The 17,379-nt window shown below is 44.9% G+C and overlaps 1 protein-coding gene across 2 annotated transcripts in view; it reads right to left on the bottom strand.

Moving 5' to 3' along the window:
- The window catches only part of CACHD1 (cache domain containing 1), a 534,201-nt gene that overhangs the window by 149,237 nt on the left and 367,585 nt on the right, over positions 1-17,379 (bottom strand). For both annotated transcript variants that reach the window (XM_030205962.1, XM_030205963.1), the window contains exon 9: positions 3,067-3,300. In XM_030205962.1, the coding sequence (XP_030061822.1) occupies positions 3,067-3,300 (234 nt within the window). The remainder of the gene's footprint in view (positions 1-3,066; positions 3,301-17,379) is intronic.

Here is a 17,379-nt window from a genome sequence, read left to right as displayed (position 1 = left end):
ACCGTCCCCACTGTCAAGCATGGAGGTGGAAATGTTATGTTTTGGGGGTGTTTCTCTGCTAAGGGCACAGGACTACTTCACCGCATCAATGGGAGAATGGATGGGGCCATGTACCGTACAATTCTGAGTGACAACCTCCTTCCCTCCGCCAGGGCCTTAAAAATGGGTCGTGGCTGGGTCTTCCAGCACGACAATGACCCAAAACATACAGCCAAGGCAACAAAGGAGTGGCTCAGGAAGAAGCACATTAGGGTCATGGAGTGGCCTAGCCAGTCACCAGACCTTAATCCCATTGAAAACTTATGGAGGGAGCTGAAGCTTTCCACAATGTGATTTTCCGGATTTAATTTGTGATGTGCTATCTCTCACTGTTACCAATAACCTACCCTTCAATTATGGGCTGCTCATGTCTTTGTCAGTGGGCAAACTTACAAAATCAGCAAGGGATCAAATACTTATTTCCCCCACTGTATGTTTCTTGGTCTTTCCCCAGTGCACAGTGTTGCAGTCCTTCAGTACCGATGAGGATGACGTCGAACCCGTACGTGCACTCAGTGTCCGGTCCAATGCTGACCAGTCCCGGGGGCAACTCTCAGTGTCCAATGTCAAGGGATTCGGAGACCTCCCTCAATGCTAGTGAACTTCTAGTGGATGCTGAAGTCTTGGCAGCTATCGAGGTCAATACTTCCAGTGCCGATATTGATGTATCGGCCTTCGAGGAGCCAAAAAGCTTCTCCTGTTGAACCTGCCTCACCCTTTGTGTCCTCAGTTGTATTTGCAAACAGATAGAACAAGAGTTAGGCTCATGGTCAGGTCGCACATGATGGTCCATTATGGAAATCACCAGATTACACTGGGTGCACTTTTAAAGTCACCGGAGGTCTTCTTGGACATCAAATTAAACTCCTCAGTTTTAAGCCAGAAAAAGGGGAGTGTTTAAATAAAGGTTAGGGTTCCGGCCTAAAAGGGTCTAGCAATACACAAGAAAATAAAGGAAAGTTTAATGGTTGAAAAAGTAAAAGAAATTAAAAGGGTAACTGAAAAAAGGGTAAATGAAATAAAATAAATAATCCAACAGGACCAAAAAACCTGCACAGAAAGGCACAAGAGAAAAAGTACGCACTTGAGGAGAACATGATCATCCTCCCTGCTCTGCAGAAAAACAAAGACTGAGGAACCTGCATTAATGCATTGGGTGGGAAGGCACTAGCGCATGCACAGTTGGACGCTGCTAGAAAGTTTTGTGTTAATATCGCTAGTCAGCATGTGCACCAGGCTCTGCTGGATGGCATCACCCAGCTGTGAGAATATAAAGGCCTGCTTGTCCTTGGAGAAAACACCATTTCCCCTAGACTTTCACACTTTTTCTATGACTCATCTTGAATCTTCCACTAAATTTTTGTGCCTTTTCTGCACTAACAACTCTTTAGTATCACAAGTGTACATATTTGATTCCACCGATGAATGTACTCAGCATTAGAGCCTGTGGTGTGAAGCTCTGATAAACACCTATATTTTGTATCCATAAAAAACCCTAAATTAGATGGAAAAACACACCTACATTAAATAATCCCTGGTTATGATATATGGTCACCATTTTTGGTGAACGTACTTCATCAGATTATTTATAAGTCAAATACTTTGCCTCATTCTACTTGGTCATTATCTTATGTTTAATATTTTTAAGGTGTGTTTTGCTCAAATTATATCACCTGTCGAGGAGGCCGCGTTCATAGGCACAAAGATACAAAGACACACACACACGCCTCATACAGTGCCTGCTAATTTAATGTCTTTCTACACTCAGTCCCAGAACAGACAAGAATGAGTTTGCAAATGAAGAAAAGGGAAACACAATTTTGTCACACTATAACTGTGCATTTTTCAGTAGGTTTATATTCTTGCTGTTTAGGTCTCAGTTAGAAACCTTGATATCCTTTTCTTTAGGAGTTAAGTTAACCTTGCAAGATTTAGTACTTATTTTCTAGCTCAGTTCATGTTCTGTATTCTAAGCTAATGTGCATTATCACTTTGGGGAATTTTATTCTCAACTGTGAATCTTGTTTGATGTATAAGCTGCACAATTAAAACATGGTTGGAAAGAAAAAACACTGTGCATGGAAATATTTTAAATGTAGCTATGAAAAGAATTTTCTGCATGGCAGAGATCAAGAAAAATGTGACACATTCCTAGTACTTTTATGTGACTCAAGTTTACACAGTTTGTAAGCTGGCTGCACCTCTGTCCTAGGTCATGGAACATGTTACCTTCCTTAATGAACTCTTCTCCTCATGATCTCTGAGGAGATTCATTTGCTCCCCACCACCATCCCAAATATAGCATGAATATTTGGAAAGAGGTGGATTCAATGAAAAGGCTTCAAATTCTGATATCACTATAATAAAGTAAGGGCATAATGTCTAAATCAGTTGACTGCACTTTGGTGGGTTAGGGTAAAGAAGTGTTTCATAATATTCTGCCTGAAGCAAAGACACATAAATCAGAAGAGCAAAGCTGAAACTAAGTTACTTGAGCTGATCACACACAATAGCTCTTTTAAAGAGAGATCATCCCTTCAAGCTCCTACACACAGAACTGAATCAAAAAGTATCATCAACTAAATAAATTTCACACTAGCTTGTGCAATAAAAGTCTTCTGCTTCCTATAGCTACCTTACCCTCTTTTCCTGAGCATCTTCATATCCCTCATAAGATGAAGATCATTCAATATAAGCACTACCGTATTAGCACCAGAGTCCCCATCTAGCATGAACACACACATACAAAAGACTGCTTTGTTCTTTATGATAGCAGTATCTTGGGAACTGCCTTTACACACAGACTCAGGACCTCATGAATCTATCACCCCTTGAGGTATGGCCCCTCATTTGTCTTAGGAGTCTCCTGGTAGCAGCTATGGTTCCAGCAACTCTGAATTCAACAGTGTACAATTAACATGCCAAAACTTTTGTAAGGGAAAATTATCCAAGATGTACAGTCTACACTGCTGTCTTGCCTATTACACTCAGCTCCACATGGTGATTCCTAGTTTATAGAGCTCTTACCATCTCCCATTTCATCAGAGAAGGGTAGACTGAACACAGCCTCATCAATCATTCGGTTTGGGAGGTTTGTGTAAAAGCGTCCAACTGTGCTTTCCAGGTTACTGAGCTGGTTCAGTACCATCATGCTCCCTTTTGTTACAGAGAGAGCAGTTCTGTCTGGCACACCATATTTCCCAGAGTTCTGTTCTGCCAGATCTCGCAGGAAGGCCAGCTCTTTTAATCCAGTTACACCCTCTGAAAGAAATTGATGCAAAATTTAGAAATGAAAAAAAAAACCACACACACACACAAAACAAGTCTACTCTTTTTCAACATCGTATAAGAAAGTCTTTGTAGGCTGTAAAGGGATTAAAGGGTAGTAATGCAAAAATAATTCAGTCAAGAGTAAGCACCAAGCGTATTCAATCAATTACATTAAATGCCTAATAAAAGCGTAAGTTATGTCTGAGAAGATGGGGCCGGCCTGAAAGAAGCATCTGCAGCATGCAAAGAGCCCCGGTCTGGTGCAACTTTGCTGTAGAATAAAAACACAGCCCAGAAGTGACAGTAAGCGAGGGAGGGAACAAAACTTGCAGAATGCCAGCCGGGGGTGGAGGCAATACCAGTGAAGTAGCAGCCAGCGGAGAAAGCTGCTTCCCAAGCCTTATATTCTGCAGCATGCCGGTGGTAGGTGGCTTTGGGGAGGGTGTGGGGGAGTAAGATGAGGCAATGCTAGGCAGGGTGGAGAAATAATTGTTGTACATGCAGGGAGTGGGGTAGTGAGCAGCTGCACAGGGAGAAGAAGGGAATGGGAAGAAAAATTGCTTTACATGGGTGGGGAGAGGCACAGGAGTGTTGAAGGATGAGACATGGAAAACAATGGTAGAAAAGGCAGTGGAGGGAGGAAAAAGGTGTTGGACATGGCAGTGGAGGGGAGGGAGAGTGCGATGAGAGGGGGGGAAATGTTGAACATGGTGCAGTGGGAAGGGGAGGGAAAAATGGAGAGAGGGAGAAATGTTAGGGTGCAAGTCAGAGAGAGAGAGAGAGAGAGAGATGGTGGACAATGGCAGAGGAGGAGGGAAGAGAGAAGAAGAGATGTTGGACATGGGGATGGAGGATAGGGAAGGAGAAATGCTGCACAAGAGGGGATAGGAGAGAAAGAGGGAGATGTTGGATTGGTGGGAGGGTGGGAGAAATGTTGGACCATGGGGAGGGGGGCAGGAGGGAAGAAAGAAGGGACAGGGTGGGGGAGGAGTAGAAGGGACAGGGAGATGTCAGGCTATGAGGGTAGGGAGGGGAGAAAGAGGGATCAGCTGCTAGGCTAGAAAGGTGGAGGATGGGAGACACTAGGAATGACGATCTCTCTTTCATCTGAAACCAAAACTCGCCCCCTCCCACCCGAGTCCTCCTGGTCCCAGCCCTGCCCTCCGCCCCCCAGAAGAGAGCTAGTGCCACCGAAGGCTGTCTCCGGTCCTACTTTTAACTGCCCTGGTGGTCTAGTGGCCTCTTCGGGGCAGGAGCTATCCCAGGCGCTCCTGCCCCCGCCAGTTCCATTGGAAGTCATTTTTATGGAGGAACCACATTGCCACCGGAAGCCATTTGCCACTGGAAGCCATTTTTTTGGAGAAACTGGCGGGAGTAGGAGGTTTTCTATACCCCAAGTGGAATTCCTTTGCTCTTGCATAATCTGTTATGATATGCATGCTTATTTGTATGTTTCCTGTGTTTTTAGATATTATGACTTATTAGGCAAGCGTTTATCGCCGAAACACAGATCTATGTCGAATCTGGCAACATTTTTATGTATATCACAAGCCTTTTTCTGTATACAATTGAATCAGGCAATGTTTTTGTATTTTATTGGTTTTAGAAAATTTTTATCATTATTGTTTTTTGGTCTGTTAATAAATACCATTTTAAGTATGGTTATTTACCTTTGCAGTTCACTGGAATTTAATCGGTCCTTCCCTACTTGTATATATTTGTAGGGATTTTTTTTCTTTTTCATAATTTAGATCAATCCACCCTGATTGCAGCAGCCAGAATGTGTACGTGTGTGTTGGGAGGGTGGGGTTTCAAAACTTAATGACCATCATCTTCAGATCATTCTATGCAAGTTAAGATGAAGGCTCAAGTTTCACGGCTTTACCATTTGTCTATATGTTTCCGCCGGGAACAGCACTTTCTGCCCTTCTTTTTTAATTTGTATATGGCTTCCCTGGGAAAGATTTTTGAGGATCTGAGTGTTATAGAATGTATTCTGACGAAGTTCAGCTTTTCTTTCCTGTGGGGAGGGATGGCAATGTGCAAACTGCTTTTAAAAGAGGCATGGATCAGGTTGGAAAATGAATGGAAGAAAACAAGGTGAAACAGAACACACTTCCTCCATAACTGTGCTGTGTGTTGAGGAATAAAACTGTGCAATTAGCATTAAATGTGAGATATCATTTATATCAGTACTCTCATCTAAAGTCAAACTTACAGCATCACACTTTGTGAATTAGTTTTTGTCTGTCGAAATTGTCAGCAATGTCACATGCACATCACTGAACAGTACTAGCTGAGAGAGGTACATCAAAAATTCCATACAAAAATCTCATTTTTTTTGTTTGTCAAACCTTCAAACAGATATTCATCAGCACATTATAAAAAGCTCTCTTTAATAAACTCGCCATCAGTGAACGGTTTCCCCTTTTATGCAATATAGAGCACCACAGTGTAACTTGCTTTAGTAAAACTTTCATGTCTCTTTGTAAGCTTCAGTAGTGTCTCATTTAGTTTCCTGTATGATTTCACATATTTCTTTAACATACTCAGCTATGTCAGGAGCATCCATGTTTAACAAAGATGATTCATGCTTTGTTTTAAAATGTCCCCAAACTTGATGTGTGTGCCACAAATGGTTTCACGGCACAGTATGCATATGATCGTCTCTCCTTGAGGAACAAAACCATACCGCTCTCTCCATTCATCTTTAAAAAGTCCTGCCTTTTTGCGTTGTACTACAACTACTACTTAACATTTCTAAAGCGCTACCAGGGTTACGCAGCGCTGTACAATTTAACACAGAGGACAGTCCCTGCTCAAAGGAGCTTACAATCTAAAGGACAAAAAGTGCAGTCAATCAAATTGGGGCAGTCTAGATTTCCTGAATAGAAGTATAATGGTTAGGTGCCGAAGGCGACATTGAAGAGGTGGGCTTTGAGTAAGGATTTGAAGATGGGCAGGGAGGGGGCTTGGCGTATGGGCTCAGGGAGTTTGTTCCAAGCATAGGGTGAGGCGAAGCATAAAGGGCGGAGTCTGGAGTTGACGGTGGTGGAGAAGGGTACTGAGAGGAGGGATTTGTCCTGTGAGCGGAAGTTACAGGTAGGAGCGTAAGGGGAGATGAGGGTAAAGAGGTAATGAGGGGCTGCAGATTGAGTGCATTTGTAGGTAAGTAGGAGGAGCTTGAACGGTATGCGGTACCTGATCGGAAGCCAGTGAAGTGACTTGAGGAGAGGGGTGATATGAGCATATCGGTCTAGGCGGAAGATAAGACGCGCAGCAGAGTTCTGAACGGATTGAAGGGGGGGATAGATGGTTAAGTGGGAGGCCAGTGAGGAGTAGGTTGCAGTAGTCAAGGCGAGAGGTAATGAGAGAGTGGATGAAAGTTCGGGTGGTGTGCTCAGAGAGGAAAGGGCGAATTTTGCTGATGTTATAGAGAAAGAAGCGACAGGTCTTGGCTGCGTTGTGTCATGTTGGAAAAGGCTATTTTGGCCTCTTATCTTTCAACTTTTTCCCCACTTGAAAGTTCTTTTTTCTCTATACACCAGTCTCATCTAATGTGAGTTTTGCTAGCAAAGATGGCTGCCAGGCACATTTCATCATATGACAGGGCATTTTCATGTGATCTGTCCACTCTGGCCAATAACAAATCAGCTGGTTAGGAGCATGGGACACACAGCACATGGAAACTACCGCCAATGTAGTGTGAGACAGCACAGCCACAGGCAATGTGTACAATTATTGAATAACTGGGAGGTTGTACGTACAGCTTGTGTGTGCCACACAAAACCCCTTAGCATGTAACAGGTGGCCAACCCCTGGGTTTACCTCTTCTAAAAACCTGATATCAGGATGAAAAGCCAAAGATGAATTTTGGAGGAACCTCTATAGCACACAGGTGCTGCAACCTGTACCTTCAGAGAGTTCAAGGCTAGATCTTTTTTTAAAACCAGCCTGCAAGAAGGCCAGAATTTGTGGCAAAGAAGATCAAAGAGGAGAAATAAACCTTTCAGCAACCATGTATCAAACATTCTCCAAACTCTAACAGAGGCAATGGAAGTCAATTGTTTCTGCACCTGAAATAGCATTATCACATCCTCAGAATATCCTTTTCTTCTTAATCTTGATCTTTCAACAAGCCATAAGACCAAATGGAGACATACTGGATCCTGAAATAAACAACCTTTGTGAAATGAAAGGTGAAAGGGAGAATCCACCGGAATCAAGTCTGTGTACCAACGTCTGCATGGCCTACCTGGGGCTTCTAAGATATCCTGAGTATTCTGCCTGTCATTGGCCATGGAGGGAAGACATACAGCTACTCGTTTTGTGGCCAAGACTGAAGAAGAGCATCTAAAATTTCTGAACCAAACTCTTTCCATCTACAGAAGAATCTGGGAACTTCTGCACTGCATTTTGATAACATGAGATCCAGGACTGGAAGACTCCATTTTTCTGTGATTTCAGAAAATGATTCTTTGGAAAGAGTCTATTCCTCTGGTTTTAAGGACCATCTGGTAAGATAATCCACTTCTATGTTCAGGTGTCCTGCAGTGTGAGCCACTGAGATCACTGGAAAATGGGATTCTGCCCAAACAAATAGCAGATCGGCATCCAGGGCCAGTTAGGTACTCTTGGTCCCTCCTGGTCTGTTGATTTAAACAACTATTGTTGCATTGTGTGAAAGAACTCATACTGGTTTCCCTTTCAGAACTCTGACAAAGGCAATTAGGGCCTTGCAGACCAGAGCTTTAGGTGATTGATTAGCCACAGATTTTCTACAGCACTCCAATGCTCCTGGGCTATGTACTGGTAACACTGAGTTCCCTAGCCTGAGACTGGTGTCTGTAGTGAGGACCACCCAATTTAGTGGAGCCTGAGAGGTCCCTTGTTGAAGATGGGACTGTTGCAGCCACAAAGACATGCTATATCTCACTTGGATGGAGGAGGGAGAAAGTGGGAAGAGGACCACGGATTCCAGAAGCAGAAGGGACAATCATGTGCTTAAAAAGATTTATTGATCAAAGACTCAACACAACGCTGTGTTTCAGTCCTAAAGGCCTGTATCAGGAGTCTTTTGAATAAAAAGATCTCAAAATCTTCAGGTAGTTAAATATTTCAGAATGTATCAGTCAAGAAGATGGTCTTGAAAAAGACCTTTATGTTGGACAATACAAGCCTTCAAATCAAGTCGGCAAACAGTCAGAACCAAACGTTGATTTGACAGCTTGTCCATCATAAAGGTCTTACCATCGTCTTGCTTGATACATTCTGAAATATTTAACTATCCGAAGATTTTGAGATCTTTTCATTCAAAAGACTCCTGATGCAGGCCTTTTGGGCCAAAACACAGCATTGTGTTGAGTCTTTGATCAATAAATCTTTTTAAGCAGAAACTGTCCCTTCTGCTTATGGAGTCCATGGTCCTCTTTCCACTTTCTCCCTCCTCTGTTTGTGTATCTCTCATGGGACCTTAGAGTTCTCCGCTTTTGCGGATTTTCCTGAAGTATCTCACTTGGAGGCACCACAAAATGTAATGATTGTAATCCTGGGAGGTGGGAGACCAATGACTTAAGCGGGATTTCTGGAGCGTAAGCCTGGGAGGTGGGAGACCAATAACTTAATAGGGATTTCTGGAGTAGTCTCATGCGAGCCCTTGCCCATGGAACCACATCCAGGGTGGCTGTCATCAAGCCCAACACTTGCATGTAATTTCAGGCATTAGGAGCTTGAATGTCCAACAAGTGTTGAACCTGAGTATAGAGCTTGTGTCTACTTAAGGATGGATGAATACCTGGCTTGTCTGCAGGTCAAAAAGAACTCCCAAGTACTCCAGAGACTGGGTAGGAGTCAGATGTCTTTTGGCTAGATTGTCAAAACCCACAGAACGTGTTTGGGAATGAACCTCTGTACAAGTTAATCAGTAAATCAAGTCAACATAAGGTCCTAAAATAAATGTGGCACATATGTATGTACATATGTGCCACATTTATTTTAGAACCCTGTTTTGGCTAGATTGACCACCCATCCAAGGATGTGAGCAGATTCACTATGCTCAAGGAGATTTGTAGACACTCTTGGAAGGAGGAAGCCCTGATCAATCAATCATCTATGTAGGGATGCACTCTGATTCCTTCCCGTCAAAAGGAAGGTTGTCACAACTATGATTATATTTTTAAAGGTTTTCAGAGCTGTGGCAAGGCCTGAATTGATGAAGATACCCCAGAATTGCAAACTGCAGAAAGAATTGAATATGAAAGTAAGCATCTTTAAGGTCCAGAGGTTAAATATTCATCTGGTTGAACTGACATGTTTGCCAAGTGAAGAGTCTCTAGCCTGAAGTGTATTATTCAAATTGCATGGTTCACTTGCTTGAGATCTAGGACTAGCCAAAAGGATCTTCTTTTTTTCGGCACTATGAAGTAAATGGAATATTTCCCTCAACCTCATTTGGAGCACAGAACAGAACTTACTGCTCCCAGATCTAGAAGGTTTACAAAGTTGACTGAACTGTTCTTTTCTTGTAAACAACCTTGCAAAGTTTGTAACCCTGTCTGATTACCTCTAGCACACATTGGTCTGAAGATATTTTGATCCAAAAATCCTGAAAGGCACCCACCTATGAGGATGTATGGGAAGCGTTTGTGGAATGGGAAGGCTGAGCTGACCCTCTTGTGCATACAAAAGGAGGATTGCTTCTGCTGACCCTACATTAGAAGGAGCTAGACTTCCCTAGTCTGCATCACTTCACTTCTCTGAAGAGGGAACAAGATTGATTCGAACAAAAAGACAGCTTAGGCTTATCTTCCGGCAGCGCTGAATTTTGGAATTCCCTAGGTCCTTAACCAGTTTCTCCAGGTCTTCCTCCAAAATAATTTGCCACAAAATGGCAACTTTGAGAGTCTTGATTTTGAAGCTGCACCAATGCCTGAGCCACAAGAGATGCCTAGCAGAAACTGCTAAACCTATTTCCTTTTCCTAAGCTCCAAGGAGATCATAAAAGGATTCAGTTAAGTACTCCAAACCAGTTTCCATAGAAGGAAAATACAAAGAAGATAGAAAATCAGTATGTGAAGATTCAGCTGCCATCTGAACTCAGCAAAGACAAGCTCTTTCCACATAAGAATGGCGTATAGTTGCCTGCATAGTAACATAGTAAGTGACAGCAGGTAAAGACATGAACGGTCCATCCAATCTGCACAACAGTCACATTCATTAACAATTCAAGATTAAATCAACAATGAATGTGATATTATATACTTGATCATGGTCTTTCTTTGGTGTTTCTGAGACATAGACTGTAGAAGTCTGCCTGGTTCTGTCCTCCTTATGTTCCAACTCCAGTCTATCCAAATTTGTCTTGTCATTTGCGGGACACAGACCATAAAAGTCTGTCCAGCACTGTCCTCACATTCCAAATTACAGCTTTCTCCAGCCCATCCTAAACCAGATTGAAGATACAAGGCAGCAATTTCAAAGGAGAGTTTAAAAACTGCTTCTAATCTTCAATCCTGAACATCTTCAAGAGCTGTTCTTCCTTCTACTGGAATAATCACTTTCTTAATTTACTGCTGTAACTAAAGAATCCACTATGGGCAAATCCAGTTTTCCAACTCTTCTGGAGCTGTAGGATACAATTTAACCATAGACTAGCCACTTTAAGACTGGCACCAGGGGTAGCCCATTGCACTGAGAAAAGCTCATGATTAGCTTCATGCACCAGCAAATTCTAAGGTCTCTTCTTAGTTTCTGTTTTAACAGGATTGGAAATAGAAGCTGAGCTCTGAGAAGCTGGATAAGTAATATTCATTACCTCTAGAACCTTTGTTATTAAAGATGATAACACCTCCTTATGAAAAATATGCTGCTCTGAGGGGTCATCATCCTCCTCAGAAGGCAATACCCCCTTCTCCAATGAATCCTTAATAACCAAATGACCAGAAACTATGGAAATGGCTCCCTCAGAATGAGGAACTGACCCCAGCAGACCTCGCTAGTCTTCTCATCATAACCGCCAAGAGATTCTGCAAATAAGAATCAGTTTCAGGCGGCTCCTGTGGAAACTAAGCACAGTTCAACAAGGATTCTTGATGGAGTAAGAGAACAAATGCTGGAGAAAATGGAGCTGGAGGATGAATTAACAGATTTACCAGGATCAAAAGTGAGGAAACTGCATCCAACTCAGAAAAAGGTGTCTGCTGCTAGGAGCACAGTGGGGGAATCCAAAGTGGGTAATTAATATTCCCATGCTGTGTGAAGAAACCTGAGCCAGTGCCAGCAATGAATGGGACATTTTTCCTACAAGTGTTGTATTGTGGCTAACTGCTGAGCTGGTTTATCAGATCCTAATTGTGGGGATAGCTGATAAGAAGGGCAAAGCCCTAAAGTCGCCCACTGTACTCCAAAGCACTGTTTAACTGTTTCTGCCATCATACATAGAATGAAGAGAAAACACTGTGGTCTCAACAAAGAAGCAGCAGCAGCAGCAGAAAACAGAGAATGAAATATAAGCCAGAACTCACCACCTCAGAAAAGTCACAGTAGAGAGAAATCCTCTCTGTTAGGATGATCCCCTTAACAAAGGCAGCTAGAAACTGCTGCAAATTAAGCCAGCCGCTTTCTCTTTCTAAAAAAACAATATATATATATATATATATTTTTTTTTTTTGGGGGGGGGGGGGGGGGGAGGCTATGATACCCTAGCCAAGTGTTGTGGGGGGCCCTGTGAATAACACAGCCAGGCGGGTATATAAATGTGAAATAAATGGTTTATTTAGCTGAGCTCTGAGAACTGTTACATCACAGGCCAGGAACATCGGGTGCAAAAGTCTCTATGGTTCAAAAAAACAGTCGAGCAGGCCTCTGGCCGGCCGGCCAAACAGTCTGTGGCTGGTGGGGCTGCCAGGTACCAAACACAGCCCGTCAGGTCTCAGTTCCTCTGAGACCCAGGTCTGGCTTCAGCCAGACCTCAAAGCAAGGCTTGCAAGTCTTAAACAAGCAGTAAAATTGGCTTACCTCAACCAGGTCACAATTAGTACATAGGAACTGCAGCAACATCTGCTGGCTTCTAATCTTCTTTCCCTGAGCCTCTTTAACCTCAGTCAGGCCCCATCTTATATACTTCCTGGTTCCGAATCCAACCCCACCTCCCGGCTCACCCCCTCTCGAATGGAACTAGGGCTCTTAAGGTGGCTCAGGCTGTCTATGGGACTATCCTTAAGGGTGAGGGGCAGAGTTCTATAAATATCCTCACATACCCTTTCCCTCGGCTCAACAGTATCCAGTTGAGTGCCTGCCATATCAGGGTCCATCCACCTCCTGGGACAAAAAGTCCACATTAGCATGCTCTTGGCCCAGTCAATGTTTCACCTGAAAGCTAAAGGGCTGGAGACTAAGGAATCAGTGCATTATCCGGGCATTTGAATTCTTATGTCGAGCCATCTACTGAAGGGGTTGATGTTCAGTGACCAGCAAGAAGTTTCAGCTAAGGGCCCAGGGCCTACTTGACAGCTACAGCTTCTTTCTTAATTACTGCATAATTTTGTTCTCTAGGGAACAGCTCCCAGCTAATGTATGCCACTGGGTAGTCTTCCCCATCTACTTCCTGGGCCAGAATGGCCACGAGTCCAACCTCTGATGCATCAGTCTGCATGATGAAGGGCTGGCTAAAGTCTAGGCTGACCAGCTCTAACTCTGAACAAATAGACCTCTTCAGAGTTTGGAATGCAACATCCAACTCGTCAGTCCAGGGTATCTCCTCTGGAGCCTTTTTCTGCAGGAGGCGGGTAAGCAGTTCCGCTTTCTCAGCAAACGTGAGAATAAACCGGTGGTAATAACCAATGAGCCCGAGGAAGGCTTCTTCATCTGGGGTACTGGCACTTGGGTGATCGCCCATCTTCTGGATCCATGGTATCACTTGTCCTTTCCCAACCAAGTAACCCATGGTACTGGACTTCTTGCCCTCCCAAAAAGCACTTTTTGGGATTCTCTGTTAACCCAGTGGTCCATAAACTTTCCAGTACTGCTTTTACTTGGATGAGATTGCACCTCTAATCTTTACTATAGATAAGAATGTCGTCTAAGTAGGCAGCTGCGTAGTTGCCACAGGTTTTAAGGACGTGATCCAAAAGGTGCTGGAAGGTAGCTGGAGCTCCATGAAGGCCAAACGGTAGCACTATGAACTGAAACAAACCCTGGAGTTTTGAAAGGCTGTCTTCTCCTTGGTAGCTGGGTTAAGAGATACTTGCCAATATCCCTTGGTCAGGTCCAAGGTCGAGATGAATCAGGCCCCTCCTAGCCACTCAATGAGTTCATCCACCCTTGGCACTGGATAGGCCTCTAGTTTAGAGGCAGCATTCACCTTTCAGAAATCAATACAAAACCAGATGCTCCTGTCCAACACAATGGGAAATGACCAAATACTGGTTGACTGCTCGATGACTCCCAGTTCTAGCATGTCAGCATTCTCTTTTACCACAGCCTGTTGTTGGGCTTCTGGAATCCACTAGGGCACTGTCGGACTACCACTGCTGGATCAGTGATAGCATCATTAGTTGCAAGGTGGGTCAGGCCTGGCACTCTGGAAAACACATCTTCATTCTGGTGTGCCAACTGCTCCAGATCGGCCTTCTGTGAGACGGACAGCTAGTCACCAAGTACAACTTGCAAGGGTCCAGATTCTGTCAGAACCTCCAACCCAAAGTTATCTCTTTGGACTCGGGCTGCAGTCATGTGGACCCACTTCTTCAACAAATTAATGTGGAATATCTTCACCTTATCCCTCTTGTCAGGTTGGGTCATCTTATAATTGACAGGTTGTGTCTTTTTCACAACTTAATATGGATCTTGTCACTTGCATACTAGTTTACTCTTGGAAAAGGGAAAGAAAACAAGGACTCTATCCCCAGGCTGGAAAGTTTGTTATACTGCCTTCTGGTTGCAGACTTGGGCTTGACCCACTTGTGCTTTTCCTAGGCAAAATTTGGCAGCTTCACTGGCTTTCTTTTAGCCTCTCCTGCATGGTGAGCACATATTCAGCCAAGTTACTTCCTGGGCTGTGTTCCTCTTCCCAAGCTTTCTGAACCACATCCAGGATTCTTCTGTGTCTTCTCCCATAGAACAGTTCAAATGGAGATAATCCTGTTGAACTCTGGGGTACCTCCCGGAATGCGAACAGTACATACGAGAGAATCCCAGTTTTCCCCATCTTCAGCCATAAACGTTTTCAGCACCTGTTTCATAGTCTTATTAAAGTGTTCCACCAGACTGTCTCTCTGTGGATGATACACCAATGTCCACAAGGTCTTTACTTTGAGCAATGCACAAACTTGCTTCATAACTCTGGATATAAAGGCGGTCCCTTGGTCAGTCAATACTTCTGCAAGGATTTCCCATCTGGGAGAAGACTTCCCAAAGCGTATGGTCCACTGTGGTGATCTTCACGTTATGCAAGGCAATGACTTCTGGATAGCGAGAAGCATAATCCAAGATGGCCAGAATATAATTGTTGCCATGAGTGTCCAGGTGTCCCACAAAGTCCACTGTTATTTTCTCAAATGGGGTATCAACAAGGGACATGGGTATGAGAGGGGCAGGTGGGACCCTTGCAGGACTACTCAAGCTGGCAGGTTGGGCAGAACTGACAAAAGAGTTCAACTTGCTTGAATACACCCGGCCAGAAAAACTGGGTCAAAATCCGCTCCTCCCCCAGGTGACCTCCTAACAGATGACTGTGGGCTAGTTGAATGACCTGCCTATGGTAGGGCTGTAGTACTGACAGTTGCTCTACCTCTTTCCCCTCCAGGGTTTCCTTTGCCACTCTATACAACAAGTCATTCTATAATACAAAATATGGGAGTGCTACCTTAGAGAGGTCCTGGTTGCCCACGGGACTTCCATCTACTCTAACAACCCTAGCTCGGGCTGCTCTAAGGGAGTCATCCTCTGACTGGGCTCTGAAAGTTTCCTGTAGCTCCATTGCTACTCCACTCAGGTAGACTGTCAAAAGGGTCAGGGTTGTCCAGCCCATCATCTTCTGGCTCCGGATCTCCATCCACGGCAGTTCCTAAATTCAGAGAGAACTGCAGTTTCTCTATCCACCACTGGCGGCAGGGTTTGGGCAACTTTGGGATTTTGGCATACAAATCAGGGTCCTCCAGTGAGAAGATCTCAGGAAAAGACTCCTTCTCCATCTTTGGGCCATCGATCAGCTAGGACCAGATGGCACTGAAATTGGGAAAATCCCGGCCCAAAACTACTGTGTAAGGTAGCCACGGGAACACTGCTACTTCCAGATGAGTTTGCCCCACAGGTGTTTTCAAAGACATTTGAGCTATCTGATACTGTTGCTGGTCATCATTTACACATGCCAGAGTCACAGCTCGCTCGTAATTCAACTGCAGATGAATATCCCTTTCCAGACAAGGGTCTTGACACTGCCGGAGTACACTAAGGCTTGTACAGGTGTCCTTCTAGCTCTACTAGTAGCACACAGTTTCTGCTTCCCGAATGGGATGCTTCCATAAAATTGCAGTAGCGAGTGACTACCACATTCACATCCATGGCACCTTCAAGCATATCCTGATGACAGTCTCTCGTTATGTGACCTCCTTCCCCATATCTGAAACAGATGGGGGAGTATGGATCCCGTGACCAGGGTAAAGGTACGTGGTATGTTCGTGGGGATGAGGACTTCCATCGCTCTGATCCCTTCCTTGAAGACTGGTTTCTGATCTCTCTGGTTGTCCAGTCTAGCTTTTTCTCTTTTCCTCCCAGGACTTCCAGACTGCTTCTTCTCTTTATAGAGTTTTGACTGTGGTTGTGCTTGGTAGAAGGCTTTGGCTGCTTCTAAAGCACTCTCAGGAGTCACTTTAGGGTGCCGCCTCACCCACTGCTTCATAGGCAGGGGTAACCCTTCTAGGAACTGTTCCAGGAGGACAATTCTTGCAATTTACGGGCCTGTCTTGCCTTCTGGTTGCAACCATCTCCAGGCCACCGCCTTGAGTCAGTAGAAGAAACTCCAGGGATTTTCTTTAACTTGCAGGGACCCTTCTGGAACCACTGCCGGTAGGCCTCGTCGGTGGAGCCTGCCCTCTCTAGTATGGCAGGCTTTTACTTCCACATAGGTGGCCATCCTCACGGAACTGACATCTTGGAACGCAGTCTGGCTGCTACCGGTCAATAAATTCCCCAGATGAGCTGTCCATAACATTTCTGGCCAACCAGCAAGGCAGGAAGTTCTCTCAAAATTGGTCAAGAAATAGTCTGGGTCATATTCCGGCACCATTTTCTTTAATACTGAAACTGGAGGGGTTTGCTTGCAGGTTGGGTGCCTGGGCAGCCACACCTACTTGGGTCTAAGAGTTCTGTTGTAGCTCTACCAGCTTCTGCAACACTTGCTTTAACAGCTGCTGCTGTATCTGTTGTTGCCATTGCCATTGCTCAAAATGTGCCTGAATAAACTGTTGTTGTTCCTGCTGCTTTTGTAGGATCTCCTGCTGTTGCTGCTGGCCCTCCACCAGAGTCTGGAGTAGCATTTCTGTGTTTCTGCTGTATTGTTAGCTGCCAAAACCGCAGAGTGCACCATTAAACAAAAATAAAACCTGCCTGTCCAGCACTAGCTATACAGCCCCCCCCCCTAACTATGGCAGGGCTAACCCCTTTTGCTGTCCTGGCGTATCTTCAATGGATACAGAGCCCCGGATGTCACAGATCTGGATTCCTCGGATGGTATAAGCTCAAGGATCCCATCACTGATGTGATACCCCAGGACAGTGTTGCAGTGGCGTTCCTAGGGGGGGGGCGGTGGGTGCGGTCCGCCCTGGGTGCACGCCGCTGGGGGGGGGGGGGTGCCGCGCGCGCCTGTCCGTTCGTTCCATGCTCCCTCTGCCCCAGAACAGGACTTGTTCCGGGGCAGAGGGAGCATGGAATGAACGAAGGACAGGCGGACGCAGCACCCCCCCCAGCGGCGTGCAATCGCGCTGCATCCGGGGGGGGGTCACTGCACCTGGGGGGCGGGGCGCATCGGCGATCCGCCCCGGGTGTCAGCCCCCCTAGGAACGCCACTGAAGT

The sequence above is a fragment of the Microcaecilia unicolor genome, chromosome 6, assembly GCF_901765095.1.
Source record: "Microcaecilia unicolor chromosome 6, aMicUni1.1, whole genome shotgun sequence".
Lineage (NCBI taxonomy): Eukaryota > Metazoa > Chordata > Amphibia > Gymnophiona > Siphonopidae > Microcaecilia > Microcaecilia unicolor.
Note: the sequence above shows the minus strand (reverse complement) of the source record. Positions and strands in the feature narration are given on the sequence as shown.